Raw genomic sequence first — 17,248 nt, 5'->3', positions numbered from 1 at the left:
GCTTTCTACTTCAGGTAGAAAAGTGGAACAATCCACCTCAGAGAAGACAGCTGGCCCAAGGGAAAAAAGGCCATAAGATATATCAGAGGTTCCCCAATGAAAGCCTGGCCAGATCACTGTTCAGTGAGGCCTACAGTCAGTACACCCCAACCATGTGCAGAGGGCTTTCAAACACTTTTAGTGCCTCACTCTTAAGGATAAATAAGAGGCTAAGAATCATCAGAGTTTTAAGGAAATATAATAGATAGGACACTGAAAAAATAAGAAAGAAGGGGGGGAAAAGGCAACTTGGAAAACAAAAGATTATGCTTTCAGAAGAAAACTTCAAAAAAGGCTTTCATTAATGACCCCAGAAACACAAAAGACTTTTATTCATGAAAAAAAGAATGGGGGCCCTAAAAAAAAACTCTCAAAAAGACGGTAGCAAAAATGGAAAACCAAAGCTTAACAGAAGGTTCATGGAAAGAAAAGGCAAGGATTTCTCCCAGAATATGGAGCAAAAAAAGACAGATGGAAAATATGAGAGAAACTAATAAAGTCCAAGAAGTCCAACATCAGGATAATGGGAGTTCTGGGCTTCCCTGGTGGTGCAGTGGTTAAGAATCCACCTGCCAATGCAGGGGACACAGGTTAAAGTCCTGGTCTGGGAAGATCCCACATGCCGCGGAGCAACTAAGCCCTTGCACCACAACTACTGAGCCTGCACTCTAGAGCCCGTGAGCCACAACTACTGAGCCTGCATGCTGCAACTACTGAAGCCCGCATGCCTAGAGCCTGTGCTCCACAACAAGAAAAGATACCGCGATGAGAAGCCTGCACACCGCAACGAAGAGTAGCCCCCGCTCACCACAACTAGAGAAAGCCTGTGTGCAGTAACAAAGACCCAGTGCAGCCAAAAATAAATGAATGAATGAATGAATGAATGAATAATGGGAGTTCTAAAAACAGAATGATAATGGAGAAAAAAGTGCAACCAATTAAATAAGCCTCCTAAACTTCCCAGTACTACAGGGTATACGTTTCCAGGTTGAAAAGGTCCACTGAATGCCCCAAATGAGGGATGAAAATGGATCTACTCCCAAACATATCAAAACTTGCAAAAAGTTTGAAGATTAATTAGTGAGAAGTACATCAAAACTAAGAATGTACGCCAAAAAATTAATTTGACCCTAGAGAATATTCAAAAGCAGCACAGCAAAAGAAGTCACTGCATATACCTCACTGCTTGGCAGTAAGTACTGTTTAAAAATTCATAATTGTGTAATAAACACTGACTGATGTTCTAAACCAAATTCACTACATGGGAAAAACTGGAAGATGGAAGCTGTGGTGGGAGGAGGGATGTTGAAACCAAACCCTCAACAGATAATGCCTAAAAGTTAAAAAAAAAAAAAAAAAAAAAAAATCAATACAGGATGTTCTTTAAAGATATAAAAGTAAATACTTAAAAGTAGCTACCACTGGGAGCAGAGAACATGGGCTGGGGTCAGAGGACTGCTGTGTTTTGGTAACAAGCCATGTAGACCTATTTGATTCCTTGAGTATAATTTTGATTCTAAAAAAATTTTAAGTCACTCTGTGTAATTTGTTATTAATGACAGTCCCCAGTACAACTGGATGCTAATATTCTGGAAGCTGCAGGGGAGAACACAGAGTATGGGGTTAAGGGGAGACAGTGGTTCCATGTCCTGTCCCATACAAGATCTGAGCCAAAAAGAAGATCCATGTTTCCTGTCAGGTTATAAGAGAACTGTAATTTGGAAAAGACCATACTAAATTATACTAAATTATATACTAAATTATATTCATCTTTATGTCAAATATATTCATCTTTATGTCAAAACTTACCAAACAAGAAAATATAGAATCAGATATTACTCTTCAGAAAACAGAAACATAAATATGGTTTATGGACTGTAACTGCACTCAAAGATCAACAATGACCATGAATGAGAACTGCCATGTTGCCATTCCCCAGGGTGTCCATGGGGGCCCCAGAAACAACCCATGGGAACCTTTTCACATTTCCTGACAAAATCAAAACCTCATGTGTACTTATTTACTAACCTGCACGATCTCCTTTTAGTGTGTCCCATACGTTACAATTGAAGTCATCATACCCAGCTAACAGGAGACGCCCACTTTTTGAGAAGGCTACGGAAGTGATCCCACAGATGATATTGTCATGAGAATACAATAATAACTCTTGGTCTGCACGAAGGTCAAAGAGTCGGCAAGTAGCATCATCAGAGCCAGTGGCAAAGGCATATCCATTTGGGAAAAACTAGAAAGAAAAGCAACAAACATTTATTCCATGAAAATACACAAAAATTATGTGAGGCAGTGTAATAATAGACTCTGGGGTAAGACAGACCTAGATTCAAATTCCAACTTGGTTTCTTACCAGATGAATGATGTTAGGCACTAAAGATTCTTAAACACTTGAGTCTTAGTTTCAGAATTTAGTGTGTTGGTTAGGGCTGAATGAAATAACATGCAAAGTACCCATAACCCACTGTTCAGCACAAGGCAAGTTCTCAAAACACCCTGGCTCTGGTCCTCCATATGTCTTACTAAAATGTTTAAATCACATATTACTATTTATAGAATTTATATATGTATGTATACTCTTAAATGTTCCAATAATCTCATTATGAGAAATAAATAGGAAACATTTTATAAAAGAGAACAAAAATCATCTAGTTAGGCTAGGTTATAAAGTTAAGCTAGTAGTAAAGAAAACTATGCATCATTAGTTTGTGAATCCCCTTTCTCAGATACTGTGGCACTACTCAACACTTTGTACAAAGAGGAAATCACTTCATATATCTATTGGTCATCTGTATTACTCTGTTAGTACCTGCTGATGTGTAGGAATAAAATGAAGAATATAAATTTGTTTTCTTTGTGGCAAATATTTTATAGTTTGTCATTTGCCTTCTAATATTGTTTACGTTTTTAAAAATATAAAGCAATTTTTTGGAGGTATCACTCTCCCTGATTTCAAACTACTACAAAGCTATAGTAATCAAAACAGTATGTTACTGACACTAAAACAAACACATAGATCAATGGAACAGAATAGAAAGCCCAGAAATAAACCCATGCACACACAGTCAACAACAAAGGAGGCAAGAATATAAAATGAGGAAAAGACAGCCTCTTCAATAAATGGTGTCAGGAAAACTGGTCACCTAGATGCAAAAGCATCAAACTGGATGACTTTCTCACACCATATATAAAAATAAACTCAAAATGGATTAAATACTTACATGTAAGACCTGAAATCATAAAACTCCTAGAAGAAAACACAGGCAGTATGCTTTTTTCTTTTCTTTTTTTGGGGCCACGTTGCGCAGCTTGTGGGATCTTAGTTCCCTGACCAGGGATCAAACCCAGGCCTCCCTCAGCAGTGAAAGTGCAAAGTCCTAACCATCAGACCACCGGGGAGTTCCCAGGCAGTACGCTCTTTGACACTGGTCTTAGTAGTATTTTTTTTTGGATCTGTCTCCTCAGGCAAGGAAAAGCAAAAACAAACAAATGGGACTACATCAAACTAGAAAAAGCTTTTACACAGTGAAGAAACCTACTGACAAAAGGAAAAGGCAGCCTACTGAATGGGAGAAGATATTTGCAAACAATATATCCAAAACATACAAAGAATTCACAAAAGTCAATATCAAAAAAAGAAACAACCCAATTAAAATATGAGCAGAGGAACTGCATAGACATTTTTCCAAAGAAGACATACAAATGGCAAATAGACACACGAAAAGATGCTCAACATCACTAAGGATGCAAATAAAATGGAAATGCAAATAAAAACCACAACGAGACAGCACCTCACACCTGTCAAAATGGTTATTATCAAAAAGACAACAAAAAACAAGTGTTGGCAAGGATGTGGAGAAAATACCCCTCGTGTTGTTGGTGGGAATGTAAACTGGTGTAGCCACTATGGAAAACAGTATGTAGGTTCCTCAAAAAATTAAAAATAGAACTACCATATGATCCAGCAATTTCACTTCTGTGTATTTACCTCAAGAAAACAAAAACACTAACTGGAGAAGATATACACGCACCCTGTTCAATGCAGCATTGTTTAGAATAGCCAAGATCTGGAAGCAACCTCAGTGTCCATCGATAGAAGAATGGATAAAGAAGATGTGAGATATACACGTACACACACACAGACACACACATATACATACACACAATGGAATATTACTCAGCCATAAAAAAGGAAATCTTATACCATGTTCTTGAATTGGAAGAATCAATATTGTCAAAGTGAGTATACTACCCAAGGCAATCTACAGATTCAATGCAATCCCTATCAAACTAGCAATGGCATTTTTTCACAGAACCAGAACAAAAAATATTTTAATTTCTATGGAAACACAAAAGACCCTGAATAGCCAAAGCAATCTTGAGAAAGAAAAACAAAGCTGGAGGAATCAGGCTCCCCAACTTCAGAGTATACTACAAAGCTACAGTAATCAAAACAGTATGTTACTGGCACAAAAACAAACACACACTTGATTCCATTGATCCACAGATCAATGGAACAGGATAGAAAGCCCAGAAATAAACCCACACACTTATGGTCAATTAATCTACAACAAAGGAAGCAAGAATATACAATGGAGAAAAGACAGTCTCTTCAATAAGTGGTGCTGGGAAAACTGGACAGCTACATGGAAAAGAATGAAAGTAGAACATTCTCTAACACCACACACAAAAATAAACTCAAAATGGATTAAAGACCTAAGCGTAAGACTGGATACTGTAAAACTCTTAGAGGAAAACATAGGCAGAACACCCTTTGACATAAATTGCAGCAATATCTTTTTGGATCCTTTCCTGGAGTAATGGAAATAAAAACAAAAATAAACAAATGAGACCTAATAAAATTTAGAAGCTTTTGCACAGAAAAGGAAACCATAAACAAAACAAAAAGACAAGGACTTCCCTGGCGGTCCAGTGGTAAAGAATCCAGGGAAGTAAGATTCCACATGCCGCAGGGCAACTAAGCCTGCACACCACAACTACTGATCTCATGCGCCTCGATGAGAGAGCCCACGTACCGCAACTACAGAGCCCATGTGCCCTGGAGCCCACATGCCACAACCAGAGAGAGAAAATCCACATGCCACAACTAGAGAGAAGCCCATGCACCACAACAAACAGCCTGTGCAGCAATGAAAGATCCTGCATGCCTCAACTAAGACCCAACGCAGCCAAAAAAATAAAGAAAATAAATAAATTAAATAAATAAATATTAACAAAACAAAAAGACAACCTACAGAATGGCATAAAATATCTGCAAATGATGCGACTGACATGGGATTAATCTCCAAAACACACAAACAGCTCATGCAGCTCAATATCAAAACAACAAACAACCCACTCAAAAAAAGAGCAGAAGATCTAAATAGACATTTCTCTAAAGAAGACGTACAGATGGCTCAACATCACTAATTATCAGAGAAATGCAAATCAAAACTACAATGAGGTATCATCTCACACTGGTCAGAATGGCCATCATCAAAAAATCTTACAAACAATAAATGCTGAAGAGGATGTAGAGAAAAGGGAACCCTTTCAAAATCAGAAGAAAACATTTCAAGAAATGAAAAATCATATAATAACTTATCAATATGGATGCAAAATTTAAAATTTTAACAAATCAAATCCACTAGTAACTAAAAAGGATTATGCATTATAACCAAGTGAGGTTTGTCCTGGAAATGTAGGGTTGGGTTAATATTTGAAAACTAATCCACATAAATTCACCATTTAACAGACTGAAAAAGAAAAACCACATGATCATCTCAATAGATGAAGAAAAGACATTTGATAAACTTCAACACTCATTCCTGATAAATCTGTAGCAAACTAGGAAAAGAAGAGAAGCTCATCAACTTGATAAAGGTGGTGGGGATGAGAGGTGGAGAGGATTGCTTTTGCCTATTCCAAAATTCCACTCTTCAAACCAGGTTGGCCTAATAGGGGGTGGGGGTAACAAAGCCTTTACTTTCTCTGATATTCTCTAAAGATTATATAAAATTGACTTTCAATATGCACATGATAAATAAAAACCAATTTTTCCCAAAAAAGATCTTCTTGCAAAATTAGAGTGTATCTTATACCCATAAACACTTGCAATTACAGTACTTTAGGAAATTCTAGTCGTATCTATACATTTTGGCATCTGATCCGCATAGGACAATTTACCCAAGTCAAGTGGTATCCCACCTCCTCTTAATATCCCTCTCCTCAATTCTGTTTGATAAATCATTTTGATTGTCATTCAAAATGCCATTTTAGTTTTAATTTATAAAGACATATGACTAGTTCATTCTCGCATATACTAAGTACTTATTGTCTGGCTTAATCTATTTGTGGATACCTGTTTGAGGGTTTTTTTTTTCAATATGAAGGAGATTATAAATAATTTATACCATTTATTGAGCATCCAATCTATAGTTTCATTTAGTCTTCACATTATTCTTTAATGTAGGTAGCATTATTCCTACTGAGGAATGTGTAGCTCACAGAGGTTAAGTAGCCCACCTGATCTCACACAGCTGGTTCCCAGCAGAACTAAGATCCAGAGTTTGCTGACTTCAAAAGGTATACTCTCTATACTAAACAGCTGCCTCTGTCTTCCTGACTGTCTCTCTTTGGGTTGTTCCCTTGACCCCAGAGATATGGGACTTTGTTCTCCTCTGAACACACTGTTGATACTCATGATCTGCTTGTTTGCTCAAGATGATCTATCCCTCTAAATCTGGAAAAAAAAACACTTATTCCTGTTTACCTGCAAATAAGGACCTAGGCCTATGGATTAAAACCTTTCCATTTTTTAAAAATTAAACCCTTGTTATTTGGGGGTTAAATGTTATAAAAGCATACTATTTATAAGAATCCTTGAAAGGAATCTGTTGTTAAAATCATACTATAGAGTTCAACACTTTATATGCACAATAAATTTTCCTTAGAAATGCTCTTCACTTACACTGACAGCATTAATATCCGACAAATGGCCAGTAAAAGACTGTCTACACATTCCATCTCGAATATCCCATAATTTTGAAGAGGCATCACAAGCACCAGAAACAAAAGTCCTCATGTCAGGACTCAGAGAAAGACTCATCACATCTCCAGAATGCCCAGTGAATGTAGTGGTCTGCTGGGCAGTTTCGATGTCCCATAAAGCACTATAATTAAAAATAGAAATAATTAATGACTGTTCTCTCTTCTTACATTAGTTCCTACTACCATCCTCAACCTCAAAATCAGTAATCTTCTGGAATAAACTTACCAAGTTGTATCTCCTGAACTTGTAACAATTTGGCTGTCATCTAAAAAACGACAGCAGGACAAGTAGCCTACAGCACAGAGAGTAACAAATGTTAGGTTATCACTGATTAATTCAATTACTGTATGAAACAGTAATACATATTTTAAAAAATATAATACCTGGGCAAGTGTTTGTTAGTATAATCTATAGTTCTACTTTTAATTACTTCCAACTCTATGCTGCCTGCAATTGAATTTTATCAACAAACTCTCTTAGGTATTTACTGTGTTGATGACTCTGAAAGTTACAAACTTGAGTAAAAGATACAGTCCTTTCCACCTACTACAATTACCTAAGAGAAAGATACTCCTTAATACAAATATCTATTATAATCTATAGCAGACTAGGTTAAGTACCTTAGAGAAATACTTTAAAAACCTCAGGGAAGGAAAGGTGGCACTCAAATGCTCAGAATTCACCTGTGCTTCAAAATATGGAAATGTCAGGAAAAATACCGTTATTGAGATTGTGTAAAAAGCACAGTCAAATAGTACTTCCAAGAATCCAGAGAGGCTGAAACCTGGTGAGTGGTGATAAATTCCTAATTAACACTGCTAACCAAATACTATATTATTGAACTACGGCGTGCACATTGAATGCACTATCACATAGTGAAAAATACTTCATAAATGTATCTTGATACACACTTTCAATTACATAATTAAGAACCAAAATCCCATAATTGTTATAGGTTTGCAGAGAATACAGAAAATTATATTTGTTTTCTTTTTGTATTTTTCATTATTTGAATTTTTTGCAATAAATTTATAATTTTTATGAAAACAATACTATTTTTGGAGTTATTTATTTTCTTTCTTTTTCATTGATGTACAATATTAAAAACAATACTATTTTTGAAAGAAAAATAGAAGTATGGTCATCATTTGTATAATTATAAAAAGTCAGTGTTTCCCAGATTCATGGTAATTTCTACTCTCACTTGATTAATATGCATCCTTTGGCCAGCTGATCTCACTTTGTCACTCCTTCTCCTTGATCAGCTCATTCTTCAGGAGGAATCAGGTTTAGGAGAAAAGGACAATATGTAGTGATGCTCACCCGTGTGACCCGGTAACTCTCGGCTCACTCTCACATTTCCCTCTCTGGTTTTCAAGTTATATATAGAGCAGATGTTGTCCAGTCCTCCACAAGCAACATAATTACCAGAGGGAGCATAAGCACAGGTCATCACCCAGGAGGACCTCAAAGGAATAGCATGCATCTATAGGACAAATACAACACAAAACTAAGTACAAAAACTAAATCAAGAGTACAAAAACAGTCATTAATTTTTCAAACCTATTTACAATGAAGCAAATATTACTGCAATTTAAATGTACTTTAAAAATAGGCCAGGGCTTCCCTGGTGGCGCAGTGGTTGAGAGTCCGCCTGCCGATGCAGGGGACACGGGCTCGTGCCCCGGTCCAGGAAGATCCCACATGCCGCAGAGCGGCTGGACCCGTGAGCCATGGCCACAGAGCCTGCGCGTTCGGAGCCTGTGCTCCGCAACGGGAGAGGCCACAACAGTGAGAGGCCCGCATACCACAAAAAAAATAATAATAATAAAATAAAATACTAATGCACACTGAAATGCCTGTTATATTTTCTGTATTATTATCAAATCATTTGGATTTAAGTGCTCTTTTCAGGAAGTATTCTTTTAAGAAGAACAAGGACATAGGACATTTCAACACTAACAGAGCCATTTGAAATATTAAGTGTAAATGTTAAAGACCTTAATAAAATTTTTTGTTTTTGCATTAGTGCTCAAAAGATGAATTTCCTCTAACATAACACTGAATAATACAAGTACTGGAGTTGAACAGAATGGTTCTTCCACAAAGAACTATGACCTTCTAATAACACATATTCTGGGCTCGAATTCAAACAATGGTAATAGTTTGCACTGATCTACTCATACCATTGTATGATGCCTTATTACCCAACACCAAGCATTTGCAGGTCAGGTAGCAAAGTTTAATGTGAATGGGAACATAAAGGCTAAGTGGCCCATACACAGAATCAACACATTGAGGGATTACTATGCTCTCACATAACCTAAAAGAATATTTTTCTGTTTTAGGAAAATATAGTTGAAAGACACACTCAATTCTGATTGATACAGAAAAACTATTATATTACAAATGTGTCTTAGCTAGCTTTAAATTCTCAACCAGGCTGAAGTTACTGTTTATTTCACAAAATAGTACTTCTAAATCTTTACTAGAAACAGTGGTATAAGTGCACACAGAATCTAGAAGTATTTGACTTGTGAGCATTTTCCTGGAGCTTCTTCATGATCACTCAACACCTCTATGTAAGGGGTTCCTTCCAGTGGACATATTAAGAAGACCCACTGGCTTTTACCACCAAGGGATCTAAACAAGTTGTAATTTGCCTCCAATCTACTGTATCTTCTGAGCAGTCCAGAAACACAAATCAATGCCTAGTGTGGACCAAAGAAAACATTCTAGCTTATCCACAACTAAAAATAAAAATTGCAGGGTCGCTGTCACATTAGGAAATGGGACCTTTTAAAAAAAATCATTTATATGTAAAACTGATGCACACTGTCTTCTAATATTCAAGTATGAAATATGGGACTCAAATAAGACACACTGAACTATATATTCCTGTAGTTGTCCTTGGGAATAAAAAAAAGGTTAAATATTAAAAGCAAACACTAGGTCTAAAGAAAGGATCTAAGTTAAAATTAACGGAGTAATTTTATCCTGGAAAGAAATTAAAGCTTGAAGTAATAGAATAAAGGAAAGAATTGGTGGACATCAAACCAAATAAAAGGTTATATAAGAGGATGATTAAGAAACTCTACCTTATTTGTTGTATAGCTATCCCAAATAATTAATTTTCCATCTTGGGAAGCACTGACTAGTAGCCTAGAGGAACAAACACAGAAATAATGTGACACTTAGAGGAAAAAAGTAGTTTAAGTTAGTTATGCATTGCATTAATGTAGAACAGTTCAAAAAGACAAAAATAATTTTTCGAATTAAAAACTTGATACCAGAAAATATTCTCACAACTTAAAAAATATATATTCTGCATGCCAAAAAATTTCAACATTAAATTTTTTTAGACATTTTACTAAAAATGTCTCTGGTTATAACAACTTTTTCATGGTAACAACATTCTAGTTCTTATTCAAGATTCTGCTGACTGGTTTAGTATGTACTGACTTAAATATAATGACAGTAGAGTACATATAAGCCTACGAACCACGTTTCATTCAATCTAAAAATATCAATTGAGAGCCTGTGAATGCAAGGCAGTGTTATGGATATAATACAGGCTATACCACCTACCCTGGGGCCCTCCATCATCTGGTGGGGATAAGACATTTAATAAAATAAATTAGGTAAATGAAAATAGTCAGAGGAGTGGTATAAAATAAAGGCCATAGGAAAACAAATGAGGGACAAATAAGTGCTAACTGGGTTACTCAAGTAGTCTTGCAAAAGAAAACAAGTCTTGAAAAAATGGAATTTCGAAAGCTAAAGATAGAGAAGTCTGTGTTCTATGAGGAGGGTATGTTCCATGGCAAGAGGTGGAAAAATACAACAGGTGTTTCAGGAATTGTGAATTGCCCAGTTACACAGAGTTTGTAAGAAATGGGAAAAACTGTTTAGAAAAGGGGACTGGGCCTAAACTACAAAAAGCTCTGTTTGCCAGGCTAAATATGAAATCTTGACTAAGTTACCTGCCACTGAATTTTTTGTTTTGTTTTGGAATTTTATTTTTCACTATGGTATAAAATTCAAAAACTACAAAAGGATAGATATACAGTGAAAAGAATCACCTTCCTGTCCCTATCACCCTTCACTGTAGGTAAATAACATCAGGTTCTTACATAGCAATTACTGTAAGTTTTATGAAAGGGAAGATCTAACCACAGGGTATGGGATGGAACCTAAAGTTCTTCAAAAATCAGTTGGCATCATCAGCATTGAGTTGAGAAGGACATTAAGTTACAAGTTGATAATCAGAATGGGTAGAAAGACAATGTGAGATAGGTTCTGTTGACACTCTTGGTTCTCTATTAAGATTAATAGTTTTGAGAAAACTATAAGAAAGTAAGAACCATTAACATTGTTTCAAGTGATTGTATTTCGAGTTACACATTTGCTATCTCAATAGGTAGATTACTTCTTAAACTTCTTTAAGAAGAATAAAACATTTGGCCTAGTTTTATGCCAGTTGCCAGTTATATAATTTTATTTATTCCCTCTTAAGAGGCACAAGTTCTATATTACTGTATTCAAGTATCTTATTTAAATCAAGATGTGCCAGGCATTAGCAACAGGTAGCAACATTTTTAGGTTCTCCTGGAAGAAGAGAAAAAATATGCAACTTCTATTAAAAAGTAATTTTTTAGTTAAGACTTTTTCCCAATTAGGTGAACCAAATCAAAGGAACAAGTCAACCACTATGGAAGCAGTGCCAGATACTCTGAAAAAAGCACAGGCCACACTGTAACCCTATGAACAAAGTAAATCATCATGACCAACCACACAACTGCAACCAGATGGTGGCTCTGTGTGTGTGTGTGTGTGTGTGTTCAATACACACACACTTGTATGATGGGGTTAGGGGAATAAAAGATGTATTCAACAAAAATGTCATTGTTTTATGTAATTCCATCCTTTGTGAATTTAGGTAATAAATAATTACGGCAATATCTGGTAACTTGTACATAGCAATATTCAACAAATATTTCCTTATTAACTGAAATTTCAATGTTAATACACAATAAAGCTGCCTTGGCATGTTAAAAAAAAAAAAAAACCAAAGTATAATACCCCACTGCAAAGAAAAGAAATCCTAAACCCTTTGCCTAAATCATTTGATAAAGGATATTTCTGAGAGGTAAATCTGTTTTCCATATTAAAGGTTTCTAAACTTTTAAAGTAGCAATGAGTATTTTTATTAAAAGCAAAGCGTTCACATTAGATGCATTTTCTGCAAATACTTCATAGATATAGGTTGTTTCTAAAAAGAAAATGCAAATGATGACTCAACAAAAATAATTCTGCACACAGTCTGAAAATGGCAGGTACAAACCTCGAATCATATCCCCAGTGCATAGCATATATTTTAGCTAGGTGACCCCTCAGTGTACGTCTTGTTCGCATTTGTATTCGACCCACGGAATCCATATTTGACGTGATCTATAGGAAGTGATGAGAATGTCATTCTTTACCTTAGACATAGCTCAGAAAATAAAGTAGAAACAATTAATAGGCAAAAAAGCAGACATAAGACAAATTTATAGCTATTGAAGGTATTTTAATACAAATAATTCCTAGAGTCATTATAGGATTAATATGTTGTTCAAGAAAAAGTATGATTTATTTGCACACCTTCCAGTGAGAACATCTTCTGTAGACTATTAAGTAAAAAGAACAGACATACCTTCCAACCTTAGTAAAAAAAACAGCCACAAATAAAAATCTAATAGCAGATGATCAAATAGTAAAACATTTCTAATTTTAACTATCTAAAGAAAGCCAATTTTACATTTAAACAACACATAAAATATCTCCTTAATAAAAATTATCAATATTAATTAAACTAATGAAACCTTCCTAATAGTTTACATAAGAAAAAAGATCTTAACCAGGGCATATCAAAAGAATCAGAAGCTACCTAAAAAGAAACACATACTATATGAATGTACATATTTTTATTGTATTTTTTCGCAGACTTCCATTTTAACAGGTATGCTTTAAAAAGCACTTCTACCAGCATCTGACAAATTACAAAGTGTTTTTAAATAGAGATCTCATTTCTTTCAATTAAACACTAATAAAGAGAATCTGAACGTCATTTGCATCAGTATCAAGCAGTTTCATGGGAATTAATAAAATGAATTGAGGAAAAATAAAAACTTTACCTGAACAAGCGTGGCATCATTACATGCTTTTCTAGCATCCTGAAGTAAAGAAACATAATTATACATTTAGATATGGAAATCCCGAGATATGATTTAAAATAATATTTTCATTGGAAATATAGATTTGAAATATACTTCTTACTGTACCACACAATCTTTATTTTTAAAGGTTTAATGTAAAATTCACATAACATAAAATTAACCATTTTAATCATTTTAAGGTGTGTAGTTGGGTTGGTTAGCATATTTACAATGCTGTGCAACCATCACCATTACCTAATTCCAGAACATTTCCATCACTCCATAAAGAAACCCTATACCTTCCAATTCCCTCTTCCCCCATCCCCAGGTGACCACTAATTTACTTTCCAATGGATCGCTCATTCTGGACATTGCATACAAATGGAATCATACAATATATGACCTTTTTGTGTCTGGCTTCTTTCACTTAGAGTAATGTTTTCAAGGTTCATTCAGTTGTAGCATGTGTCAGTATTTCATTTCTTTTTATGGCTGAGTAATATTCCACTGTATAAAAATATAACATTTGGTTTATCCATTAATTAATATGATGGACATTTATGCTGTTTCTACTTTTTGGTTTTATGATTAATGATGCTTTGAACATACATTTTCAATTCTCCTGGGTATATACTTAAAAGTGGAATTGGTGGGTGATATGGCAACTATGTTTAACATTTTAAGAAACTGTCAAATGGTTTTTCACAGTAGGTGCACCACTTTACATACCCACAAGGAATGTATGAGGGTTCCAATTTCTTCATGTCCTCACCAACACTGTTCTTGTGTTTTTCTTCTTCTTCTTTTTTAAAAAAATTATTACAGCTATCTTAGTGGATGTCAAGTGGCATCTTAGTGTGGTTTTGATTTGCATTTCCCTAATGATTAGTGATGCTAAGCATCTTTTCATGTGGAGTGTCTTTACATGTGCTTATTAGCCATTTGTTTATCTTCTTTGGAGAAATGTCTATCAACTTCTTTGCTCATTTTTAAATTGGGTTATGTGTTTATTGTTGAGTTATAGGAGTTCTTTATATATTCTGGATACTAGACCCTTATCAGATTATGATTTGCAAATATTTTCTCCCATTCTGTAGGTTGAGTTTTCACTTCCTTGATAGTTTCCTCTGACACACAAGTTTTTATAGTTTTGATGAAGACCAATTTGTCTATTTATCTATTTTTTTCTTTCTTGCTTGTCCTTTAGTGTCATATTAAACTGTTGCCTAATTCAAGGTCACAGAGATTAACAAATAGGCTTACTTCTAAAAATTCTACACTTTTAGCTGTTATATTTAGGTGTCATTTTGAGTTAATTTTTATATATGGTATGAGGTAGGAGTCCAAACTCATTCTTTTATATGTGGATATCTAGCTGTCCCAGCAATATTTGTTGAAAAGACTATTCTTTCTCTATTGAATTGTCTTGTTACCCCTGCTAAAAAATCAATTGGCCATAGATATATGGCTTTATATATAGACACACAATTCTATTCTATTGCACAAATATACTTTTGGTTTATGGTTAAAAGATTTTTAATTGCATTCCCCAAATAAACTGAACTAGACTGATTTAATAAGCCCATCATATTCAGAGTTATATTTGTTAATAAGCTTCACCAAAAAGCAAGAGTTCTGAGTTCCCTTCTATTTGTTCTGGCAACTAGAAATTGAGGTGATGGGAAGAATATTTACAGTATAACCCAAGTCATTTCAGAAATATTTTTAAAATTACATAGTATTTGAATACTGGACAGCTACATGTAAGAGAATGAAATTAGAACATTCTCTAATACCATATACAAAAATAAACTCAAAATGGATTAAAGACCTAAATGTAAGACCAGAAACCATAAAACTCCTAGAAGAAAACATAGGCAGACACTCTTTTAAATAAACTGTACCAATATTTTTTTGGCTATGTCTCCTAAAGCAAAGGAAATAAAAGCAAAAATAAACAAATGGAATCTAATTAAACTTAAAATCTTTGCACAGCAAAGGAAACCATCAACAAAATGAAAAGAAAGTTAGACAAAATAAGACAGCAGAGAACTATGTTCCAGACAAAGGAACAAGATAAAACCCAAGAAGAACAACTAAGTGAAGTGGAGATGGGCAATCTGCTTGAAAAAGAATTCAGAGAAATGATAGTAAAGATGATCCAAGATCTTGGAAAAAGAATAGAGGCACAGACTGAGAAGATATAAGAAATGTTTAAAAAGAGCTAGAAGATTTAAAGAACAAAGAGATGAACAATACAATAACTGAAGTGAACAATACACTAAAAGGAATCAATAGCAGAATAAATGAAGCAGAAGAACGAATAAGTGAGCTGGAAGACAGATTGGTGGAAATCACTGCTGCAAAACAGAACAAAGGAAAAAAAGAATGAAAAGAAATGAGGACAGTCCAAGAGACCTCTGGGACAACATTAAATGCACCAACATTTGCATTATAGGGGTCCCAGAAGGAGAAGAGAGCGAAAGGAACAGAGAGTCCCATACAGGATAAACCCAAGGAGGAACATGCCAAGATACATATTAATCAAACTGATAAAAATTAAAGACAAAGAGAAAATATTAAAAGCAACAAGGGAAAAGCAACAGACAACAAACAAAGGAATCCCCATATGGTTGTCAGCTGATTTTTCAGCAGAAGCTCCACATGCCAGAAGGAAGTGGCACAATATATTTAAAGTGATGAAAGGGAAAAACCTACAAGCAAGAAGACTCTACCCAGCAAGGCTCTCGTTCAGATTTGGCAGAGAAATCAAAAGCTTTACAGATAACCAAAAGCTAAGAGAATTCAACACCACCAAACCAGCTTTACAACAAATGTTAAAGGAACATCTCTAGACAGAAAAGAAAAGGCCACAACTAGAAACAAGAGAATTACAAAAAGGAATGCTCACCAGTAAAGGCAAACATAGAGTAAAGGTAGAAAATCATCCCCAAACAAATATGATATCAAAACCAGCAATCATGAGGAGAATGCAAATGCAGGATATTTGAAATATATTTGAAATGAAAAGACCAGCAAATCAAAACAATCTTGTATATATATAGACTGCTATATCAAAACCTCATGAGAACTGCAAAGTGAAAGTCTACAATAGATACACACACAAAAAAAGAAAAAGCAATCCAAACACAAGTCTAAAGATAGTCATCAAATCACAGGAGAACCAAAGGGGAAGAAAAAAGACCTACCAAAACAAATCCTAAACAATTAACAAAATGGCAATAAGAACAAACATATTGATAATTACCTTAAATGTAAATGGATTAAATGCTCCAACCAAAAGACACAGACTGGCTGAATGGATGCAAAAACAAGACCTGTACATATGCTGTCTACAAGAGACCCACTTCAGATCTAGGGACACATACAGACTGAAAGTGAGGGGATGTAAAAAGGTATTCCATGCAAATAGAAATCAAAAGAAAGCCGGAGTACCAATACTCATATCAAACAAATTAGACTTTTTTTTAAAATCAAAGTAGAGTTGATTTACAATGTTGTGCCAATCTTTGCTGTACAGCCAAGTTGACTCAGTTTTACACATATATACTTTTTTAAAAATATTCTTTTCCATTTTGGTTTATCCCAGGAGATTGGATATAGTTCCCTGTGCTATACAATAGGACCTTGTTGTTTAACCATTCTAAATGTAATAGTTTGCACCTACCAACTCCAAATTCCCAGTCCATCCCTCTCTCTCCCCCCCTCCCCCTTGGCAACCACAAGTCTGATCTCTGTGTCACAAGTCTGATCTCTATCTCTGCGAATCTGGTTCTGTTTCGCAAATAGGTTCATTTGTGCCATATTTTAGATTCCACATATAAGTGATATCATATGGTATTTGTCTTTCTCTTTCTGACTTACTTTGCCTGTGTGCCACAACTAGAGAGCCCACGCACTGCAACTACTGAGCCCATGTGTTCTGGAG

General features: G+C 35.1%; 1 protein-coding gene across 9 annotated transcripts in view; it reads right to left on the bottom strand.

Annotated features, from left to right (window-relative positions):
* GNB4 (G protein subunit beta 4) overlaps positions 1 to 17,248 on the bottom strand; it is a gene marked incomplete at its 3' end in the record, with an annotated part of 70,076 nt that overhangs the window by 6,164 nt on the left and 46,664 nt on the right. For 8 of the 9 annotated variants that reach the window (XM_082625973.1, XM_082625976.1, XM_082625974.1 and 5 more), the window contains 7 exons: positions 13,279 to 13,317; positions 12,447 to 12,553; positions 10,201 to 10,264; positions 8,426 to 8,588; positions 7,328 to 7,394; positions 7,022 to 7,223; positions 2,068 to 2,284 (listed from right to left, as the gene is read on the bottom strand). In XM_082625973.1, coding sequence (XP_082482099.1) covers positions 2,068 to 2,284; positions 7,022 to 7,223; positions 7,328 to 7,394; positions 8,426 to 8,588; positions 10,201 to 10,264; positions 12,447 to 12,553; positions 13,279 to 13,317 — 859 coding nt within the window. Of the gene's footprint in view, positions 1 to 2,062; positions 2,285 to 7,021; positions 7,224 to 7,327; positions 7,395 to 8,425; positions 8,589 to 10,200; positions 10,265 to 12,446; positions 12,554 to 13,278; positions 13,318 to 17,248 lie in introns of those variants that run through there. The other variant, XM_082625979.1, reaches the window with a different exon arrangement.

This window comes from Mesoplodon mirus (genome assembly GCF_964341445.2).
Source record: "Mesoplodon mirus genome assembly, chromosome: 6".
Lineage (NCBI taxonomy): Eukaryota > Metazoa > Chordata > Mammalia > Artiodactyla > Ziphiidae > Mesoplodon > Mesoplodon mirus.
Note: the sequence above shows the minus strand (reverse complement) of the source record. Positions and strands in the feature narration are given on the sequence as shown.